Here is a 23,275-nt window from a genome sequence, read left to right as displayed (position 1 = left end):
TAGGAGCAACTGGCGATAAAGGCGTAGGTGTCTCCTACCTTCAGCCGTGGTGAAATCCCAATCAGGTCTCGTAAGTGGGAATGCGTCATCGATCTCTTCCGGGAGCAAGGTGGGGCGTCCATTGTCCCCCAAAACATGTTTCCTGGCCTCTAAGAGCACTCTCTGCTTCTCCTCAGAGGTCAGGAGGGCCTGTAAAAGTTGCTGTATATCATCCCAAGTGGGCTGATGGGTAAGCAAGACAGATTCTATCAGGTTGGTGAGAGCCACCGGATCCTTAGAAAAGGGGGGGTTGTGTTGTTTCCAGTTATATATGTCGGCCGCTGAGAACGGCCAGTATTGCATCTGGCCGCCAGCCCCTTGTCTAAGCGGAAAGGCCTGGGAGGTGGAGTCTGGCGTCACCTCGCGTCGTCCCCGAAGTCTTCCAGCCACAGGGGAAGGGGCCGCCTCGAGTCGAGGTCTAGCAGGCGGCTCCACTTCCTCTTCTCTTGGCGGGGCTGTAGGTACAGGGTACGGAGGAGGTTCTTCCAACAGGAGATCTATAAGGGGGGAATTTGGGTCCTCTGGGAGGACAGGTTTCGGGGGAGGGACTTTGGGAGACTCTTCCTTAGTTAGAGCAGGATAGAGAGAGGAAGAAGCAACCAAAGGGTCAGGTGGGCTCGGGGAAACAGGTTTAGGGGAAACAGGAAGCCAATTCGGGTCCACAAAGGGTTCTGCCCAAGGAGGAGGGCTAAATGCCAAGCTCTCCCAGGTGACAATGTAGGCCACCTGGTCAGGGTGTCCGTACGGCTTCTGGCGGAAAATCAGGTCCTTAACCTGCAAAATAGTGGTCTTGTTAAAAGTGCCGTTCACCGGCCATCCTACATCGTAAGTGGGCCACTCGGACGTGCAGAGGGTCTGCCATTTTCCTTTCTTGATCTCGACCGACTGATCACGTGCTCGGTCTCGGACGTCCTTCCAATGGTCTAGAGTGAGACTCAAGGGGGTTGTTAGCGATTGTCCCATGGTAGCTTCAAAGAAAATTAGGGCACAAATTAGACAGACAAATCCAACGATCAGACAAATAACAGACAGACGCACCGCGTGGCTTCGACGTAAAACCCAAAACAAAGAGTCAGATGGAGGTGCCGAGGGCCCTGGACCCTCTCCTCCAACCAAAACCACGTATCCCTCTGATACGGGCTGAGCCCCAAAGAACCGGGCTCCAGACACCCTTGGAACGTCTTCCAGGGCTGCGGGGGGGAGAAGTCCGAGCTCGTCAGCTCCTTCTCTGACCCGCCCAAACGGAGGCACTGAGGGTCCTGAACCCTGAGACACCGAAGGCCCTGGGCCTTCTCCTCCGACCAAAACCCAGATCTGAGTCCAAAACTGAGAGGAACTGAACACGCGCACAGGACAAGACAAGACAAGACAGGGTAAGACACGACAGATGCCGGCCGGCTTACCTCCCGGTGGGTGGTCGGTGATCTCTGGGCGGAGGATCTCCAGATCCCGGACGAGCCCCCAAAATGAAAAGACCTCCGGAGAGGACCTTTCCCTCAGGAGGAGACCCCCAAGCGCCCAATGACCAAGCCGAGGCCACTCGGATGCAATCAGCAAGAGGGTTTATTGGAAAACACAGGTACCTGCGGGCACACAGTCTCTTCGGAGGACTTGCGCGCCCAGCAGCTCCAGCATGGGGCTTTTATAGGGTTTGGGGAAGCAGAAGCGGGCGTACAGAAGCAGATGCATAGTTACGGGGATTGGTGGATTTAAACGAGGCATATAGACATGTTCACATATGATTGGTTATTTCACAAGATGAGGTAATAAGGTATAGCTACACACATTGGCAGGTTTGAATCATATTCGAATGAGGTTGTAACATGGTAAGAGTACGTGTGGGCTGGGACGTCCTGAATGTCGGAGGTGGGGTGGGGCTAGGGACTTATCCCTTCCTGCCAGATCCGGTACTCCTAGTCTGTTCTGTATTCCTTTCCTTTTATGGTCTGTTAGTTTTAACGGTGACTCGGCCCTAGGTATCTGGGCATGCCTGGGCTTGTTCAAGCCTGTTGCAACTCTGAGTTAAGACTCATGGGGTGGGTCTTTCAAGCAGTCTCATGAGGCTGGATTAGGAGGAGATGTTTCTCGTCCCCTGCCTGAGAGGATGACTGTGTGGTGTCAATTTCTGAGTGGGAGAGCCATTCCTCTGCTCCTTAGTTGGGAAAAGCAACCCACATGTCGTCACTACACAGCAGCCAGTCTCTGAGATGCTGAGTGCACACTCCAGCACTTGGGACCATGCTCCCCAGTGTAAGTGTGGATGTCACAGCTGCATCCCCACTTCTGTCCCAGACATCTGCCTTTTTCTAGTCAAAACAGATTAATGTTTTTTTTTCCCATTAAGCTTACAGATTTCAAACATTATTCTGTATATATTTCCTAATTTCATGAACAGGATAAAACAACAAACAAGCCTCAGTCTGCTGATGGGAATTTTTAAATCAGTGACTAGTGTATCGTACAACCTTGCTACAGCCCTGTGGCACATCATTTCCAAGACGTGTTCAATTGTTAGTTGGCTCATAATGTAGAGCAGGGCGCAAGCTGAACCAAATCTTTGCAAGAAGAGTTAAAATTGCTGATTTAAATACAGAGTTTAGAACTAAAAGGGAGAGCAAAGAAGGAAAATTGTATTTTTTAACAAAAGAGACTTTATTTCTAGTATAAAGTTTATACATTTCTAAAGAATATATTCCATATTACCATACCAGAGATTTTAGATTCCTTTCTGGTTACAAACACTGATTGTATTTTTACTATATTCATTTCTTTTGGGGAAAAATTGTAAAGAAACAAAAAGATTCCTGGTTAAGGTATCCTAGAAATAAAAGTCAAAAGATTCTTATTTTTAAAAGAAAGAAAGAAAGAAAGGAATAAAGGAATGAAGGAAGAGAGAGAAGAGAGAGGGGGGGAGGAAGGAAGGAAGGAAGAAACAAAGAAACAAAGAAACAAAGAAAGGTGTAACTCATTCATGTGCGCATGTGCAGTGTCTCTAGGTGAGTAGCATTCTCCTCTTGGACCTAATTGGAGGTGTCTGAGGCTCTTTTAAGAGCTTTAGTAAAGCTGTGAGATTAGAACCATCTGAACCCATGGCGGAAATTTCTGCCACCAAAGCAATAGCCCCTGAAATACTCATGAATGCTAGGACAGTTGTCTAGCATGGCTGTGAGCCATTTGAGGACCCCCCCCCCCCAACTAGAAGTCTAGTATCTTCTAGGCAAGGTGAAGCCCTTCAGACTCAGAGAACACTTACCAGCAGCATCCCTAGTCCTAAGGGAGTTAACATTCAGACAGCCCATCGTGAGACTTCTGTGCCTCCATAATTATGCATGCCAACTCCCCTAGTAAATCTACTCATTTGCATTTCTGACTTGGGATTTGGAGATCCCACAAGCTCATGTTGGATACTTTGTCCCCAGCTGGTGCTGATGTTTTCAGAAGTGACAAAAACTGAAAAGTGAGGCATAGTTGAAAGAAACAAATCATTAAGAATGTCTTTGATTCCCCCCCCCCCACTCCCCTTCCCATCCCCTCTTCCACCCCCATGTATGTCTTTTGGGTCTGGGTTACCTCACTCAGGATGATACTTTCTAGTTCCATCCATTTGTCTGTTAAATTCTTGATGCCTTTGTTTTAATGGCTGAATAGCATTCTATTGTGTAGATATACCACATTTCTGTATCCATTTTTCAGTTGAGAGACATTTAGGCTATTTCCAGTTTCTGGCTATTATAAATAAAGCTGAAAAGAAAATAGTTGAGCGAGTATCTCTGTGGGATGGTGGAGCATCTTTTGGATAGATCCTCAGGAGTGGGAGAGCTAGATCTTGAGGTATAACTATCCCCAATCTTCTGAGAAACCACCAAATTGATTTCCAGAGTGGTTGTAAAGTTTGCACTCCCACCAACAGTGAAAGAGTGTTCCTCTTGCTCTACAATCTTGCCAGTATGTGCTGTACTTTGAGTTTTCAATCTTAACTATTCTGATGGGTGTAAGGTAGAATCTCAGAAAGAGACAAGGGAGATTAGCTTGGGGGGTTGCGATCTCTAGGAGGAGCCAAAGACCTAGACTGGGGAGAGTCCTCAAAGGTTCTGAGGGGATGATTCTAGCTGAGATTCCTATCAGTGGGGTGTATGGCCACTTCCTATAGCTGGCCAGGATTCCCAGTAGAAGAAGGACAACAACACAAAGTCTTTTACCCAAAATATGTCCTGTTTACAAGATATGCAGGGGTAGAGATAGAGCAGAGATGGAGGGAATGGCCAACCAGCGACTGCCTCAAATTGAGACACCTCTCATGGGCAAGAACCAATTTAGTGATACTTGGTTATGCTTGCAGAAAGGAACCTAGCATAACTGTCCTCTGCGAGGATCTACCCAGCACCCGATGGAAAGAGATGCAAAGACTTACACCAAATATTAGATGGAGCTCGAGGAGTCTTACAGAAGAGTTGGGAGAAAGATTGAGGGACTGAAACAGGACAGGGACTCCACAAAAAGACCAACAGAGTCAACTAACCTGGACCCTTTGAAGTTCCCAGAGCCTGAATCGCCAACCAACAAGTGAGCACAGGCTGGACCTAGACCCCTGCCCATATGTAGCAGATGAGCAGCATGTGGATCCCCCAAACAACTGGAGCAGAAGCTGTCCCTGTCCCTGTCGCCTGCCTGCCTACCTGTGGATCCTGCACTCCTAAATGGGCAGCCTTGTCTGACCCCAGTGGGAGAGGATGTGTCTAGTCCAACTTGATGTGTTTGTGGGTGGGTGGACAAGGGTGATGACACCCAAGGGAGTTTCCCCATCTCAAAATAGAAGGGGAAGAGGAAATTGGGTAGAACTTGCATGAGGGAGTACTAGAAGGAGAGGAAGGGCTGACATTGGGTTGTAAAGGTAGTAAATAAATAAATTTAATAAAAAGGGAAAAAGTATGACTTTGAAGAGCATATTTTGCCTCTTCCACTCTTGTCTTACTCTGCTTCCTGGCCACCATGGAGTGGCCTCCTCTGCTCCATTATGCCCTATCCGTCATGAAGTAATGACACCTATTAAACTATGAAACTGAAGTTGCGCATGCCAGGAATTCTGTCACACCAACAAGAGAGCTAATGAATGCTATGTCCTTTTAGATTTGAGTTTAAGAGAGCCAATAGAGACCTCACTTCAGTGTGTTAAGGATTGCTTTAGGTAATGTGTTAAATCATTCAGGATACTACTTATGTTAATTAGTAGTTTTCATTAAGTGATGGCTATTATACAGCTTAATTACCTGAAGAAGGAAGTAAGATTGGAGACAAGGACTTTTGTTTAGGATGATGTGGGAGGTGAATAACGAAAAGGAATTAGTGATGACACATATGTGACTCATTAGAAACCAAATTTTATAATGTCAGGGATTCCTTTATTTTATTCAAACACCATTTCTTCTTATCACAGAAGGAGAGGAACATCGTACACTCAAGCAAGATGCCAGAGACAGTTTGAGTGTAACACAAGCCATCTTGAGAAGCAGCCATTCCAACTGCCCACTGTAGTCTAAGCATCTGCTAAAACCCTTTCCAGATGTCATTCTGCAGGAAGTTCTGGGTCTCAGAACAACCAGTGACATCTGTCTTGGCAATGTTGAAACAAAGCATTATTATTCAGGCCCCTTTTCAATCAGAGGAGCCATGGGTTCGTCTCCAGGTGTTTCCTTCATTGAGGTCCTTCTGTCCTCCACTTTCTTGTAGGATCTCATGTTAGTCTCTAGGCAATGTCTTTCATTTCTCTCCTTCCTCCCCTTGGGTCCCTGGAAGAGCATTAGACAAAGGTAAAATGCACCAGACACTAACCTGTTCTCACATTTTCCCCAACAACTAGACAGGAAGAAAGCTCTGAATTTGTAGCATACACCCACGTCTCACTTTCTAGCACATAAATTACCATCGACCCAATATAACATCTAGGTAAAAGTTTTAATCATAAAGAAGAGCTTTTGCTATGGTGTGATGTAAGAGCTACATTGAAAAGGGGCCTGGATAATAATGCAAAACAGTGACATTAGTAACTGCCATACCTATGTTTATTTATGCATTTGTGTAACAAACAGAAGAATCCTTCCTCCCCTTATTTGAAGTAGAAAATGAAAAACCATTGAGTATCTGTGGATCATGCCTCACGTGCTGTGAGTGGCAGTCATGTGACTCCCTCAGCCCTACTGGGGCAAAGCAATGGAGGTGTCTGGCTCAGTTCGTTGTCCTCTTGGCTACTCTACAGCATAAGCCAATGAATTTGTGGCATTTCTATCCATCATGGCTCCTTCATTAAGGTCAGAAAGACAAATAATGAAGCTGAGATTAAAAGCTAAGAGAAAATTAAAAGTCAAACCAGCTCTGGAAATGTTCTGACAAATGTTTTACATTAGATCCAGCACTTATGTTTATGTTTATTAAATGCATATTTAATAATCATCAATGACTCTAATACTTACCAGCTTAATATCAAAAGAAAAATTACAGTGATGATCTTCCCCAAATTAGCTTTCCTCCTACTGAGATTATCTGAAAAGTACTCATCAATAATGACCTCATAGGGGCTGACTTTTAGCCCAAGATTATACTGGCCAATGTTGGAGAAGAGATTCATAAAGCTTCAACCCTAGGTGAAGAGCTTTGTTGAGTGATGGTTGCTGGGGAAGGAAGAGTTAGTTTTCTTCAAGAATGTGGTCCCTAAAGGGACTGCTGCTGATGTTCCAAAAGTAAATGGTCCTACACACACATACTACATGGAGACACACACACACACACACACACACACACACCCCACAGAGATACATACACACACACATACATACACACACACACACACCCCACAGAGATACACACATGTACACCCACCCACATGGACACACACACACACACACACACACACACACACACACACACACATGCCACAGGTGCAGTAAATAGACTCAGTGGGTTTAACATAAAAGATGGAGAAAAAGAGCACAAAAAACTGAGAGCAAAAAGTGGTTGGGGATAGAAAAGGAGTTGGAAGTGAGAAAATGTGTGTGTTGGGGGGGTTGATTTGATCAAATCACATTCTGTGCATGTATGAAATTCTCAAGCAATAAAAATGCTTTCAAAGTAAACCTAACATGTAATGAGAGAAATGCCAGTTAGTGATAATACAGCTTTATGGATAGGTCACAACTATCGAGCACATCCTTTACTTAAATGGAATTTAGGGTGTGTACAAAATATCTCAATCAAAATAGTCCACGTGAGTGTTGATACCAAAATAGAAGAAAGTCAAGCACTCTGGAGGCTGAGAGAGGAGAACTGAGTGTTTGAGTCCAGTCTGGGCTATGTAACAAGCTCCAGGCTACCTGGACCGTCACAGTAAGAATTTATCCCCATCCAGAAAGGAAAAGATGGTAGGACAAACAGAAGAAGGGAGAAGGATTAGAAGGAGGAGGGAGGAGGAGAGGAGAGAGAGAAGGGAAGGTGAGGAAAGGGAGGGAAGAAAGGAATTAATTATAATCTAACTAATTATAATCTAATAAAGGAATTAATTCTTCTTGGTGAATAATAGGCCACAAATGAAGGTTTGGCTCTTTTCATACTCAGATTTATAAAAATACTGTGTCTACAAGTTATCACAATTTGGTCTTTAAACAGAAGACATGTTAGGCCTTTCTCAGTGACATGTTTCAATTTACTCTATTTAGACCTAATATGAAAATAGACATTTAATGTTAAGTTATCATAAAAAATGCTGAGTGGTGTGTTCCAGTCACTTATCATGTGCTATGAATGAAGAAGTTCGACTTTCCCTCCTCAAACCTGAAGAAGACTTCAGGGTATGGCTTTTTTTTTTTTTTTTTTTTTTGGTTCTTTTTTTCGGAGCTGGGGACCGAACCCAGGGCCTTGCGCCTCCTAGGTAAGCGCTCTACCACTGAGCTAAATCCCCAGCCCCCAGGGTATGGCTTAAATAAGAACAGTTCAGTCTGCCACATACCGCAGGAGAGCACTTGGTTTGAAGGCACAGGTGTTGTGCAAAGGATTCTGAAAATTCCTGCATTTTGGAATGAGCTCTTCTTGGTGGTTCTATTGGCTCCCGAAATGACCCATCCACTGAGCATTTCCTGTGATACCGCATTGGAAGGTGTCTTCGGGATGCCTGGTCCTCGTGAGAATGTCTTCTAGGGTAGCAGTCGGATGGAGCAATGCTGGGAAATGCAGGAAACTAGGAATACAGAATGATTTTTAAGTTTACCTCATAAAGGATATGTATACTGATGCAGAGACAGGACGCATATAAATTAACAACTAAAGGAACCATATGTTTTAGGAAATTTTTATCTTCTTTGTCACTTAGAGCTTCCTCCTGCCAAGAGGCAGCAGAATCCGTGTTAAAATATCGCGCAGAGAACCTCCAGCCAATTATCATTGCTTGCTAGTCTACCATCAGTGAAGGCCTCCGAGCCCTGAGTTAAATTGCCAGAATAATTTCTAAATCCTTTAAAAACTTTACTAACACTGCATATGTGTCAGAAATAATGTAAAGATGAACATTTAATGGAATTTTATAAAAAACAACAGAGGAATTATGAGGAACCGTTAATTTAACATATATATCACTAACATCAAAAGCAACACAAATTTAGACACTTTAAAAACCCGCACATTCTCAATGACTAATACCAAGAATATACACAATCATATCATAAGGGTTCCCAGACATGCCCATCATAAAACGACATCAATGCTGGAGTCACAGTGGTAAAATAAACAAAGGTCAGAGGTCAGAGAAGCCATGCTCCCTGGAAGAACCACGATGATCTTTCAGTCTTTCTCACACTCCAGGCCACCTCAGTGTAGGCTTTGTGCTGAGGACATTTATTTCTGTGTTGCCAAATTCTATACACTCTTTCCTCTATCTCAGCCACTGCATCTTATCCAAGTTAAGTTCCCAGAGGGCCTTCTGGAAACACCCCTTTCCTCCCATCACTGTACATCTCTAGCGTTCTTTCATCTTTTTGCCACAGCAACACAGACATTTTTGCTCACTATCCCTTCAGCTCATAAGTGTGGGAGGTCCCAAAGGTTCTAGGTTAGACCCTTCCTTCTCTTTCACTATACATGCTATACTATATCTGTCCTACACATGTCTGGACATCAATTTCTATCTATAATCTTGATTACATTGATATCATTAACTCTGACCTCTCCCTGAGGTGCTTACTCAATTCCTGTAGTGTTCCATAGACTCTCAGACTAACATACACATATTTATTAATAATTATATTATTTACATAATTAATATTACATTAAATAATAATAAAATATATCATAAACATATGTTATGTCAATAATACAATTAAAATTAATAACAAATTAATATATAAATGTATATATATATATGTTATAGAGTAATATATAGCAGGCTAAAATAACAACGGAGTCACACATGCCAAATCTCATTGAACAAACAAGCCAGGAGAAATGAGGCAGCTAGATTTCCTAAGCAGGCTAGTTTCAAAGGTCATGCTGATGACGTGAGTCCTGGTGTGATCCTTATGCAATGACAGAGACCTAAAGTATCTTCTCATTAACCAGCAAGTCATTTTCCTCACATTTTGTCACCTTATCCCACCTTTTAAGAGAAGAAACTTGGAAATGATCCATCTGATTTACTTTCCTTTGCTTCTTCTGCTGTTATCATTCCCTCTGGTGTCTTTAAAACCAACCTCAGTCCATCAGAAAACATGTTACATTCTGTAGAATGCAGACATGGAGCACAATGATGGATCTTTTCCCAATAGATGCATCGATCTGAATAATATTCATGTACCAAACTGCAGGAGCTAAGGGAGCTGGGAAAGAGTCCATTCGTGTCTGGTATCAGAAGGTAAGAGGGAAGGGCACATTGAAGAAGACAAGAAGAGATGTACCTTTCTTCTTGGAGCTCTGAGCAATGTGAAGCCCGTAAGTGGAAAGGGGGAGCTAAACCAAGGCCTTAGACTCAAAACCCGGTATTAAGTTCAGTACAGTGAAATCCAGTGTCACGAGCCCCATAGCCCCTGTGCCCTGAACAGTGCACACAGATTAAACCTCTGGAACTACATTAGACAGGCAGCCAAGACAGCACGACCTCTCCCTTAATCTTGAGCAGCAGAGAAAGAAGAAAATTGAACACTGTGGAGCAGGACATAAAAGTTACCTCAAGACTTTGTAGTTCAAGACCAGAGCTTGCTACAGTGCAGCTCCCACCAGACAGAAACCAAGGTTCTAGACTCAATCCCAACCTTATGTACTGAGCCTCTATGTGTCCCCTAGCATCTAGTGGAGATCTATATACAGACAGGACAGATCTGTGTGTCTGTACACAGACTTCAGATCTTCACGACTGTAGGACCCAGACTAAGCTACCCAGCTAAGCATTTGTCGGGAAAACCAAGAACCCTATCAACAAAACCACCCACAACTTCAGATAGCACAACAGGAAACAAGAATGTATTTGCCGGTAGAATGAATGGTGTGAAGACAGGTCTGCCCTAGAACTCAGTGTGGCCAGTGCCACAGTCAGAAAGCTGCAACAGTCCCAGTGCCAAAGAGAGACATGTCACCCAGCCATTACTATCTGTAGCTGGTTCCAATAGTCTGGATCCACATGTCTGGCTCAGTAGCTGGCAGTTGGTAGCAGTGTGGCCCTTTGTATTGTACGGGTGCTGCAGTGTCTTAATGGGCTCGTGCTCAGGGTGCTGGCCAACATGTTAGTTTCAGGGATCACACTGAACTGCTCCTTCTAGTGCTTCCGAAAGTCCAAATGGCATAACACGGAGAGAATACTTTCCACTTAGGGATTATAAAGGGAAGCAAGCGACAAGCTGTGGAATGAGAGCCTGAAGCTGGTTCTTCCACAGTCAGGAACTGGGCAGAGTTCCTCAGTCTAAATATAGACAAGGATTATGGACAAACTATGGATCTACCTCAGGCAAGGGAGAGGCTGTGGGAACCGAGCGCCCCCCCCCCATTAAATTATTTGTTTATTCACTTTACATCCCAATTGCAGCACCCCACCTTCCCAGTCACCCCGACCCCCGACCCCCTCACACAGCTAGCTTCTTCCCCTATGCCCGCCGTGCTTCTCGTCTGAGAAAGGGGAAGTCCACCCTGAGTACCACCCACTCTGTCACCTCAAGTCACTGTAGGACTATGTACACCCTCTCCCACTGAGGCCAGACAAGACAGCCCAGTTGGAGTGATAGGACCGACCCACAGGCAGGCAACACAGTCAGGTAAGCTCCCGCTCCAGCTGGTGAGGGACCAGCATGAAGACCAAGCTGCACATCTGCTACATACGTGCATAGCACCTTAAAATCCGGCTTCATTCCTGCTAAGCAACATTCCAATTTAGGGTTTGGAACAAAACTGAGCATGGCTTTCCCTCTAGTGTTGAAATACAGTAAGGCACCAACAGAGGGGCTCTAAACAATTCACTAGTGCCATCTAGTGATAAAATTGCAGAAGTGACTCTAGGTTGTAGGAAAGTAAGCAGGCACAAATAAATACTTAACCCTTCAGTGTGCGGACAGCACTGTGCATCACAGGCTCTGTCAGAGATCCATGGTCTCACCGAGCATTCAAAATATGGTGTCAGAAATTGACGACGTTAGACTATGGAGTGACTTTTAGTTGAAACCTCAAAGCAACTGTTTCAGGAAATCCTTGAAACAACTTCAAGAAAACATGGAGAAATGAGTTAATGATCTAATGAAGAAATTTCACAGAAACATAAGGGGCAATTATTGAAAATCAAACTAAAATCTTTGGGGTGGGTAAGCGAAGACAGGCAACTTGAAAATACAGAGTAGTTAAGAAGGAGTAATGGGGAGAGTGTGGAGTCTGCTGGGTACCATGGACACAGAGGATATTCAGCTTGCTGGAGATTGGCGGAGAACCTGTGAGTATCAGAGGGAAAGCTTATCAGAGTTATAAAAGAAAATTTCCCAAACATATTCCCCAAATCAGATACCTAGGTCAAAAGTCACAGTCAGACTCAACTCAAACAAGTGTGGTATAACTTATAGTCAGTTCCCCCAAGCACACCACAGGAGTTAAAACGGACTTTTTCAAAGGCTACAGATGAAAGAGAAGAGTCCACAGTCAGAGCAAGTGGAGACACAAATGACGTGTAGCATGCGCATCCCACACCATTTCTCAACACAAACAATATATGGCAGGAAAGAGTGCGTGGGATTTCCAGAAACGATATATGGGATTTTCATGGTACTAAGGGGAAAAAAAATCAAACCTGCCAACCAAAAACATCGGGCCTAGCACAGCACTTCTTTAGAAGTGACAGAGAGGTAGAGACCTTCTTATGTGTATGAAATCTGGTTAGGTTCCTTAAACTGTGAAAAACAGATGCTAATGGGCAAGAAGAAGGCACTAGATGGCACAAAAAACTAACTGGTAACATTCACAGTTCATACCAGAACCCTAATACTCTAAACATGTGTGAAACTCATGAGCATGTTCGTTGTGAAGACTAAGGGACAAAGAAACTAAGGTAGGAGCTGAAGGGGTTTGTAACCCCATAGGAAGAACAACAACATCAACCAAACAGACCCTCCAGAGCTCCCAGGGACTAAACCACCAAGAGTATACATGGAGGGACTCATGACTCCATTGGCATATGGCAGAGGATGGCCTTGTCTGGCATCAGTGGGAAGAGAGGCTCTTGGTCCTTGAAGGCTTGATACCCCAGTGTAGGGGGATGCTAGGATGGTGGAGTAGGAGTGGGGGGGGGTCGGTGAGGGGAGCACCCTTGTGGAGTCAGGGGTAGGGGGATGGAATGAGGGGGTTTGGAGGGGAAGGGGAATAACATTTGAAATGTAAATAAACAAAATAACCAAAACAAAAACAAAAGAAGAAACTAAGGTAGTAAGTACACCATTAAGTCAATGAGTACACCAACATGCTAATACATATACCAATATGCTAATAGAGACAGCATAAAGATGTGAAAAGGGGCATCACAAGTGAAACTTTGGGGAAACAGAGTGAATATGTAGAGCTCTTGCATTAGAACATATTTCTATATCTGTTTCTTATCTTTACAATAATGGCAATTGCTATCTTTCATAATAATTCGCTATAACTAACTAATGGGGTTTTTTTTGTTTTGTTTTGTTTTATGAATTGAATTGCTGCTGGATTCTAGAACTGGAAATGAAGTCAAAATCTTCACCTTGTTATGTCAACTTATTGCTTTTAAACAGGTCCATCATAATTCATTCCCAGTGTCCTTCAGTGTCCCCACATTGAGTGGACGGCAGGGCATTCACTTGATTTGAGTCAGGACACTCCTTCAATACCCAGATGAAATGTGCAGTCAGCAGATTCCCCTTCTCAAGTGTGTCTCAAAACCAACCATTTCTTTAGTCCAAGTCATCATTATCATCCTTCATTAGCACTCAGTGTTGATTCCTAATGCACATTCCTGGGGATGCACACCTTGTGTCTGCTCACACTTTCTTTGTTTTCCTTTCCCCAAAGCAAACAGAACAGTTAGAACAACAGTGAACTCAGGTCTGTCATCTTCTCATTTTGCACCATCTCAGCTGAGTGACTTACATGTTCCTTAAGGAGAGTTAAGCTCTCCTCTCTTTCCCAGGACCATGCTATGAAGAAAGACCGTCCTCCCTACAGTGATCTCATCCACCATCATCCCTCTCCACTTCCCTAAAGGCTGTGGAAATCACTGATAAAATCAGAATGTGATGGTTCACACCTTTAATCCCAGCACTTGAGAGGCACAGGCATGTGGATCTTTGGGAATTCTAGGCCAGCCAGGATTACCTATTAAGGTCCTAACTCAATAAAAAAATTAAAAAAAAAGAAGAGAAGAGAAAAGAAAAGAAAAAAGAGGAAAAAGAAAAGGAAAAAGAATTACTGACATAAAAATGCCCTCAATCATGCCAAACCCAGACAAAATTTAGCAAGTGAAACAGGAAAGATGTGCTCATACTCTACCTGTCTTAGGACATTCCTCACAAAACAACCAAACATATGAAATCCACCAGAAAGTCCTGTGTAGAAAGGATGCCTTTCACACCTCTTACACAAATCCATATTTGTGTAAAAGAATTTATACGTCTTCACAGATGCAGCAACACCAACAAAATACTTCCCAACAATGTAGATAGTGACTTCTCTTTTGTGTCTTCAAGAACAAAGACTTTTGTATATAACCAGGGCATGTGAATTCCACCCTTTTTGATAATAAAGCCTTACTGGTCCTTTCCCTCATTGCAGATACCTGTGGCTTGCCACAATGAGGATTCCAGACTGCAATTAGTTTACTCATTGCTGACTGCAAAATTGCTTTATTGTTGCTGTTTGCTTCCCACCCATTCTTTCAACTTTGACCTGGGTAATCATTTTCACTCTTAGAAGAAAGAGCAATCCCCCATAAATTCTCTGCCACTACGATTGGATTGGGTCTCAAGTAGATGCCGTCCTAGGATCCCCCAACATCGCTTCTCTGTGATACTATACAAGTCTAACCAGTGCTCTGGCTAAGGGTGCTCAGTGTGTCTCTTCTCCATTAGAGCATTGGCTTTAGCACATCAAGGGCTATGTTGTAGTACCTGAGTTAGATATATACTGAATGGATGGATGAATGAAAAAATGAGAGAACGAGAGGGTCAAGGTTTTGCTGTGAGATTGTGTTTCCCAAGGAAGTCAGAAGCCACACCTGTAAAGGTTCACTGATCTAGAAACCTAAACAGGAGCTGAACAAGGACAACAATAGACATGCTAATGTGGACACAAAGAAAGCCTAGAGTGCCTCAATCCTACACAAAGAACTACAGGCAACTAAAGAATGCTCAGAATAGGAGAATTTTTTTTTTTATAAAGATGAGCATGTAGGGGGAGGTGTTCTTTCCCTAATTGGTTCCTGATTTGGCCACTAAAGAAGGCAGGAGCTAATTGCTGGGCAAAAGGGAAAAAAGGACTTCCAGGTCCCAGGAAAAGGAGAAGCAGACAGAAGGAGAGAGGAGGGAGCTCTTCAGGCCAGGCTTTGGAATAGAAGGCCATGCAACAACCACATTGATCTTGGTTGCTAGAAAAGGCAGCCTCCAGCACCGGTGGATGACTTTTCAGTTAGGACAGGAGACCCTTTGCCCAGCATTTGTGTTATCTGCCAAGTTCCAAACTAATAAAAACTGTCTAGTGGTTCTTCCATGGAGCTAAGGTGAGCAGGAGAAAGAGAGAAAACAGGGCGGTTGATGGCAGATTGGCAAAGCTAACAGGGAGGAAGAGGTATCCAGTGGAACATGGATGGACAGCAGCTCCAGCTTTCTCAGGAAAGAAGACATATGTATATATATGTGTGTGTGTATACATATATATATATGCATATACATTTGCATATATATATGCAATTAATGAAGAAGAGGTCAAGAATGTGAAAGAGAATAAGAAGGGGTATGTGGTGTGTGGGAGGATTTGAAGGAAGGAAAGGGAAGCAATAAATGACATAATCTCAAAAAATAAAAAAAATTTTTAAAAGAAAGGAAAATGAAACTCCTAATGAAAAAATGTTTATGTTATTCATAAATATGGTACAAAATGATCAAAATACATAAAATTACAATTATATCTTTTAGGTGAGTCTTAAAACACATGTTTAAACAATACAACCCTGGTAAGAATAGAGGAAGCAGCACCTTGTACATAGGCCTATCAATGTGCAGAGCATTCGTTGAATGCTGTGGAATATACATGTCTACAAACCTGAAGTCCAGCCTGCTTAGATCTAGCCATTGGGCATTGTTGCAGTGTGAGTTGTATTCCTCCGAAGTTTATCTATTGAAACACCTAGTAACTTAGTAGAGCCTTTACAGAATCAATTTACATAATGAGGCCTTTAGAAGATCCTAAAGGACTCTCGTGCCTGAGCACAGCAAACATGGCCATGGCAGGCCTTCTCCCTCTGCCTTGGTAAAAAAAAATTATTAGATTCTCCTCCTAAAGCTCGCCCTCAAGATCCATTCCCTTATTTAGCTATTTCCTCCTCCTGAGGCTGACTACCAAGGTCCAACTGTCAAAGCAGTGAAGTCCAGCAAACAATTCCCTCTTTTGGCCACCTTAATTAACATGTCCCATCAAAACTAACCAACCAACTCAGCCTAACATGAGGTTTCCCCCTTTTCCTTTATAAACTCTTCATTTGCCTATGAACCATGCCTGTCTCTCTATCCAGAGAGAGACCTTTTTCTACCTCTCTACCAACAAAAAGTCCTTCCCCCTTTCCCTTGTTACCTCCCCCTTTGCCCTTGTCCATAGAGAGTGGCACTCTTAGGAGGTGTGGCCTTATTGAAGTAGGTATGCCCTTATTAGAGGAAGTGTATCACTGGGGGGGTGAGCTTTGAGATCTCCCATGCTCAAGCTTCACCATTGTCATGCAGTCTTCTTCTGCTACCTGAGGATCAAAATGGAGAACTGTAAAAATTAAGTCAAAAATTGTCCATTTAATTCCCAGAAATAGTGACTCTAAGAATAATTATTTATTAATTAATGTCTAGGCCACAAACTTCAGCTTGTTCTCTGATTTGCTCTTAACCTATTATCCCTTTTATTCTAACCTGAGTTCAGCTCTGTAGCTGGTTTTCTCTTCTTGTCTTCTTCTGCCTGTCTTCTCATTGTTCAGGGGGAAATCTCTCCTTTTATTCTAACCTGAGTTCAGCTACCTGCTGGTTTACATCTATCTCTACCTTTTCTGAAGAGATTACGGAGAGACTCTCCCATGCCTCTGACTATTTCCCAGAATTCTCTCTATCCCTGCTGGATGTTCTACCTCCTATTGTCTGCCTCAGCTCATTGGCCATAAGATTTTTTTATTAACAGGTGATATTTATAAGAAATTCTTTCTACATAGAACTCTCAGGTCCTTCTCCAACACCACGCCTTCCTTCATTCTGCATGCATCCCACAATGATAATGGACTGAACCTCTGGAACTGTAAGTCTGTCTCAAATAAATGTTTTCTTTTATAAGAGTTGCTATGGCTATGGTGTTTCTTCATAGCAATGGAAAACAAATAATACACCCTCAATTAGGAAAAAAAGTTTAAAGCTGCGGAAATCCCTGAGGTAATGCTGTTAGTCTGTTTGCTGTGCTGTGGGCCAGACACAGTACCTGGTGCTGGGGAAAGGTGGAGAAGAGATGGGCTCAGTATTCCCCTCTTCCATCAGGTTTACGTAAGAGACAGATATTGTACATACAAACAGGGTACATCACTATATTCTCGCTGAAGGCTATAAAATTGGACATCACAATACAACATCATCTTTGAAGTTCATGCTTGCCATCTCATGATCAAATTTCCAAAATTAAAAATTGAAAATAAATGCCTCAATGCTTTAGGTAAGCCTTGGGTGTCATGTTAAGATTTTTCTCAGCCGCATTCTCAGGACAGAACATTCAGGGGAAAGAAGGAGATATAAATATGACCACACATAGCAACAATAACGTCGACTATATTTATATATACACATGTATATTTATATTTACACATGGAGGTGGGGGATGGTAAAAGAGACTTCTGCGGGTGTGTGATGACTGATTTACCTGAATGAGGCTCTGTGGGGAACACAGACTGCTTTGAACCTGTGGATAAGCCCCGCACTTGGGTAGGAGCACTGCCACAAAAGGAGTTTGCTGGTGGGCTAGAGAGTAAAGAGGTCTGAGGAGGGAAGAAAATCTGGAGTGTAGATATAATGGGATTCCAGCAGGGTCATGGGGCAGGTAGGCAATAGCAGTGCAACTTAAAGCATCTAAAGTTTGCTCTGTGCTGCAGAGCATTTTCTTCCTTCTCCTTTCAGTGTCCAGCGAGGTTTTATGATCTCCTGTAATAGTCAAGTATTTACTTAGTGCCTGGTGCTGTATTGAGTATTTATGTCCATCATTCACTGTACATGTGTGTATCTTTATGAGGGACATACAACTACCACCAGTCCCATTCATGGGAATCTAAACAAAAAGATATTAAGGACCTTGTTCATAGCCGTGCTACCAGTGGAAGCAGAAGGCACCATCAAGAGCACCTTCAAAACCCATCACCTTCTTCCCTGCATAGCAGCTCCCCTACTATAGTGTCCCAAAAAGGAGAATAAAAGCACAATGGTAAAAGGTTCACTATAGCCCTTACTCCCTTGAATTACAGAATGGTTACCTACTAAAACTGAATATGAATATAATGTAAAATATGAGAAGCCATTCACTGCCAATCATAAAATATTGCAGTAGCCTTTAGAGATATACCTTTGGGGTCCAGTTACAGTCTTCCCTCTCAGTGAACAACTACAGGAAAACCTCTACAAAAATGAGTATGTAGCCACCCCAAGATCATCATGGACAAATTTTAAATTTTGAGGATTTACTACTTTTATTTGAAAATATGTCAAAAGAATATGAAATAGAGAACTGTGATCTGAAGAAATAAAAAGAGAACATGCTGAGTGTGGACGGGTAGAAACTTGTTTGTTCCTATCAAATGACTTCACCAGGACAGTCATACCTGTCTACCCTGGAGCATGAATGAGCTTAAGATCAGTGCACTCTGTCTGTTCTCCAAATGTTGTTCCATGTAGTGCAAGCATCCTCACACGGAGCTCAAATGATAAAGAACAAAGTTACAAGGATTGTGGTAAGCTGTGAAGATGAGCACACTATTAGAAATAGAGTTACACAATGAGCAGAACAAGTGCTCTACTTCTGTGTTGCACCCCTCTGATGATGGAAAGAGAAGACAGAATGTTTAATAACAGACTTTATCTTACCTTTTTGTTTCCCACCTAAGATAATTGGTTAAAGTCAGATTTCTCCAAGTCATTAAATCAGCAACCACAGATTGAATCTGAACAAGGAACTGTCTTCTATAAGGACTGACCTTCACCCCTGAATATACATCATTTTTTTCTGCCACTTTATTTTTCTACTAGACTAAAAGTCTCAAAAGCATGACCATCCATGCCTATTTTTGCTTCATGATCTCCATGTTTGGCACAATACCTGAGACAAAATATGTGTTCAATGAGTATGTTGAATGAATGAATGTTCTATTACTATGTTGCTGAATCATAAGGTGTATTGTAAAGATGTATTAGAAAGAACATTCAAAACAGGCAAGAAGGAGGAATCTCTTCCTATTCATTTACTAATAGCGAATCTAGATTATTTAGCTTTAGAGAAGGAAGAGACTTCAGTTAGAGCAATGGAAAAGAAGAAAACACAGGCGAACAAGAGAACTGCATTTTTTTTATTAATCATTTCCATTGATATTAAAACTGAAAATCGGTAGTGTACAGAACTTGACAGTAAGGCCCTAATGCTGAAGACATCACATGCTTGAGGCATAGAACATGGAGATATTACACTGGTATTCACCCAGAAACTATGTCCCTACTAGCTAGTTTTCATAGTGCTAAAGTTTTTACAATACTGAAGAAGAAACGCAACCATTAATCTTACCCAGGTGTGGACCCAATGAGCTGCTGTTGCACCAGACATGTCCACTTTCACAGTAGTGGGATAGATGTCATAGCATATGGAGTCACTTTCTGATTGGATTTAAGACCCACTCAACAAGATGAAATTATGCCTGACACTATGATTGTGACAGGAACCTAGTCTGACAATAGACCCTAGGAGAGAACCTACTATTATTCACTAGTGCCTATCTGTATATGCATTCGTTAATGAGTCTCTCAAGCTTCATCAGAGAAGCATCTCATTTCAGTAGGTGATGATCAGCAGAGACCCACAACCAGCCCTTGGGAAAATACAGAGCAGAACTCCTCCTCCAAAAGCTCAGGGATCATTGTGAAAGAGGAGGTAGAACTAAAATATGAGTTCAAGGGGTTGGAGAGATGATTCAGCAGTTAAGAGCACTGACGACTTTTCCAGGCAGAGGTCCTGAGTTCACTTCCCAGCAATCATCTGTAATGGGATCTGATGCCCTCTTCTGGTGTGTCTGATGACAATGACATTGTACTCACATAAATAAATCTAGTCACAGCAGGGAAACTGCACATATGAAGGCAATGGCTATGACAATATGCAGAAACCTATGAAAGCTCAAGTTAAACCAAGCCCCAGCAGAAAGGAGGGAGGGAGTTGGCCACACCGTCCCACCCCTACTTAAGCAGCTATTGGCAATTCTTAGCTGCTGGAGGAGGAAATGTTATTTTCTCTAAAAGCATACCCTCTGACAGGCTGACCAAGCTGCAGTGGAAAGCCACCTATCCAAGAACATCTGAGCAGCATAAACTGCAGCTTGGTCTTGATAAGGGGATGGGAGACTAAAGAGACACAGAGTGGGAAGGAGGAATGGGAAGAAAGGCAAATATGTTCAAAACACGTTGTGTGAAATTCTCCAAAAACTGATTTTAAAAGAAAACAGAAAACAACATTGCTCAAGAATAAGAAAACTTCTAGCCCAGTTTGATGATAAAACACAGGTTTGAGTCACAAACATAAAGCATCATTTATTTAAACAAGGAAGAATTGGAGTGCTTGTTTTTTATGATCATGGCTGCACCAACTGTGTTCTCTAAAATCATGGCCGTGTCAACTGTGTCCTCTGGGAGCATGGCCGGGTCAACTGTGTCCTCTAGGACCATGGCTGGGTCAACTACGTCCTCTGATTTGTATTCTGTTCCTGCATCTTCTTCTCTATCACTCGCATTTTAAATTTTACTCCACATTTTGGCTCTTAAAGTAAATACAAGCATGTTAATCTGTTAATTATAAAATGGATTATATACTTGGAGACTCTAGTGATATTCAATGAAGAAAATGGTCAAACTAGAGATGAGCCGAAACCAGCTGTTCACAATAGATCTGTGGTTTCCCAATAGTTGAAGGGAAGAAAAATATTACCAGTTTAACATGAATTTTCTAAACAGAGTAGATTATATGTGTTTAAAAGTGTAAAGAAACTGTAAAGAAATCATGTTGCTTCTTTTAGTGCCACATTCCCTGTGACACTAGGAAGCCATTGACATGACCAGTAAGTCACAAATTCTCTCTTACTATCTGTGCTTGGCTCTCATACCTGGAAGTTTCAAGCTAATTGTACACCTGGTTCACAGGTTCTGAAAATCTCACTAGATCTGGAACATTTACTTGTGTTGAAATTAAATGAGAGCGCACCATGCAGGCTTATTTATTTTTTTAAGGGAAATGGAAAGATGGACCTGGGTCTCACAGAGAGCATCCCCTCCAACTTCATTCTTCACCTAAGGAAATGGAAGTAGGGAAGTGCCCATTCATGTGCTAAGGAACTTATTTTGAAAGTTTGTGTTTCAGACAGAAGGTGTTGACCAATGACAGAAAAAGCAATTTCCTCACACACCTTACCGTCACTGTGCATCTGAGACCCCAGAACTGGCCTTAAATAGGTTTGCTCCCGAGCTTACTTGGTTCTGAGGTTTGCAAAGAAGGAGTTTGGGTAAGCAGTCTCTACTAGCTTGGAACTCTAAGTGACTAGTGAAAAAGAAATGTCATCATTACTGTTGTGTATAAGGGAAGCAGACAGCGTGTGGGGAGCCTTCCAGCACTGCAGCTGAAGAAGGGACAGTCTTGGCCATGGACAGAAGAGCCCTTCCCTCAGCCAGGCCCCCTCCTAGGTGCTTCCCTCTGGCATTGTGCTCCCTGCCTCTCACTGCAACCGGGAAGGATTGAGGGCTCTTCCCTCTCTAATCGTTGAAAACAGTGGCAACCAAAAGAAAAGGTGTATCATGTTTATCACAGGCTGTGATTTGCTATGTGGAATCACCAGTTCCTTAAAGGCCATCATATACATTAGCTAATTTCACCATTTCAAAGAGACAACTGGAAATCACACATTGATCCACAACACCTCTACAGAACAACTACAAATTCCTCTCCTTTGACCTAAATGCCTTTACTCAGTGGGATGATTTCTGACTCATCGGGGACCGTGAACTCCTCAGTTCAAGGTATCTTACGTTACTGAAAATGAAGAAATCATGACTTAAAACATTAAAAACCAGATGTCTTAAAGGGCAACTCAAATAGGTAATATTTTTATAAAAATGGGTAAAGGGTTGGAAATATTTATTCAAGCCAAAGAACCCCACAAATATTCTCTAAGAGAACCCCCGCTCCCTGCCACTCCAGCTTCCCTTGACTTTATGGTAACTCACTGGGCAGGGCAGCGAAGCCTTCCTGTAGCTCGCTTCTTGTAGTCGGTGGTGGTCCCGGAGTCCTCGCTCATCCTTGTCTCTCCAGCTGTGACCCCAAAAGCTGCTCATCCACTTGGCAAAAGACACATCATCATTATCATCATCATCATCTCTGTGCTCCATGGGATCTAAATATTAAAGGCCTGCCCCTAAAACTCCAGAAATATAGCCCAAGGGTTGATGAAGCCCACCAAGAACACTAAACGAAACTGGTATTTGAAATGGTCTCTGATAATGGCATCCTTAAAAAAGAAAAATTTACCAAACAACCACTTCATCATCAGGCAGCCTGGAGCACTGTCTATTTATAAACTGTGCAGCCCACACTCCCCTCCCCCTTGTCTCTTTAAATTGAGAGGCTTTTTAATCCTCCTGTTTCCAGGGCTGTGCCTCGCAGCCTAAGGGTAGGCAGCACAGTCCACTGCCTGGTTTTCCCTGAGCCTTTCTGCCAAAGGCATGTGGTGGCATCATCTCCAGCTGTCAATGGTGATGAAGCATGACCCTCACAATATGCTTGTCAGCTCCAGGCTGGCTCTGAAACAGGACCACATCCAAGAGACAGACAACTGCAGCTCTCAAGGTGGTGAGCTATTGGCATGCCAGATCTAAAGCTAAATGCTTTTCTAATAAATAAAAATAATATAGAAAAACCTATCTTCAGGTCAAGTTGGATACCTTTTTTAAAGTATTAGCTGCACATCCATGTGAGTGTCATGCATATAAATGTGCAAATCTTAGGTGTACAACTTAATACATTTTTATGCCTGTATGCTCCTATGCTGCCAGCCTTTAATTGGCTAATCGCTGAACATTTTTCAGAAGCCAAGAAAGCTCTTTTAACTCCTTCCAATCCATATTTCTTTGAAATCTAGCTTCTGTTCATACAGCTTCTACAAATTTTTAACCCCAGAGACTTCTATTCATTTTAAGTTTAAAAAAAAAGTTACATTTACAGAACTCTTACTTTCTATATG

At 42.7% G+C, this 23,275-nt stretch overlaps 1 protein-coding gene across 1 annotated transcript; it reads right to left on the bottom strand.

Moving 5' to 3' along the window:
• Nucleotides 1-3,666: 3,666 nt before the first annotated feature.
• On the bottom strand, nucleotides 3,667-23,275 carry Lnp1 (leukemia NUP98 fusion partner 1). The gene is made up of 3 exons (XM_006248217.5): nucleotides 22,263-23,275; nucleotides 8,036-8,263; nucleotides 3,667-5,825 (listed from the first exon to the last, which is right to left on the bottom strand). Exons 1-3 carry the CDS (start codon nucleotides 22,422-22,424, stop codon nucleotides 5,676-5,678), a joined length of 540 nt encoding a protein of 179 aa, XP_006248279.2. The 5' UTR covers nucleotides 22,425-23,275; the 3' UTR covers nucleotides 3,667-5,675.

Source organism: Rattus norvegicus, chromosome 11 (genome assembly GCF_036323735.1).
Source record: "Rattus norvegicus strain BN/NHsdMcwi chromosome 11, GRCr8, whole genome shotgun sequence".
Lineage (NCBI taxonomy): Eukaryota > Metazoa > Chordata > Mammalia > Rodentia > Muridae > Rattus > Rattus norvegicus.
The sequence above is the reverse complement of the archived record's forward strand: the minus strand, read 5'-3'. Positions and strand labels throughout refer to the sequence as shown.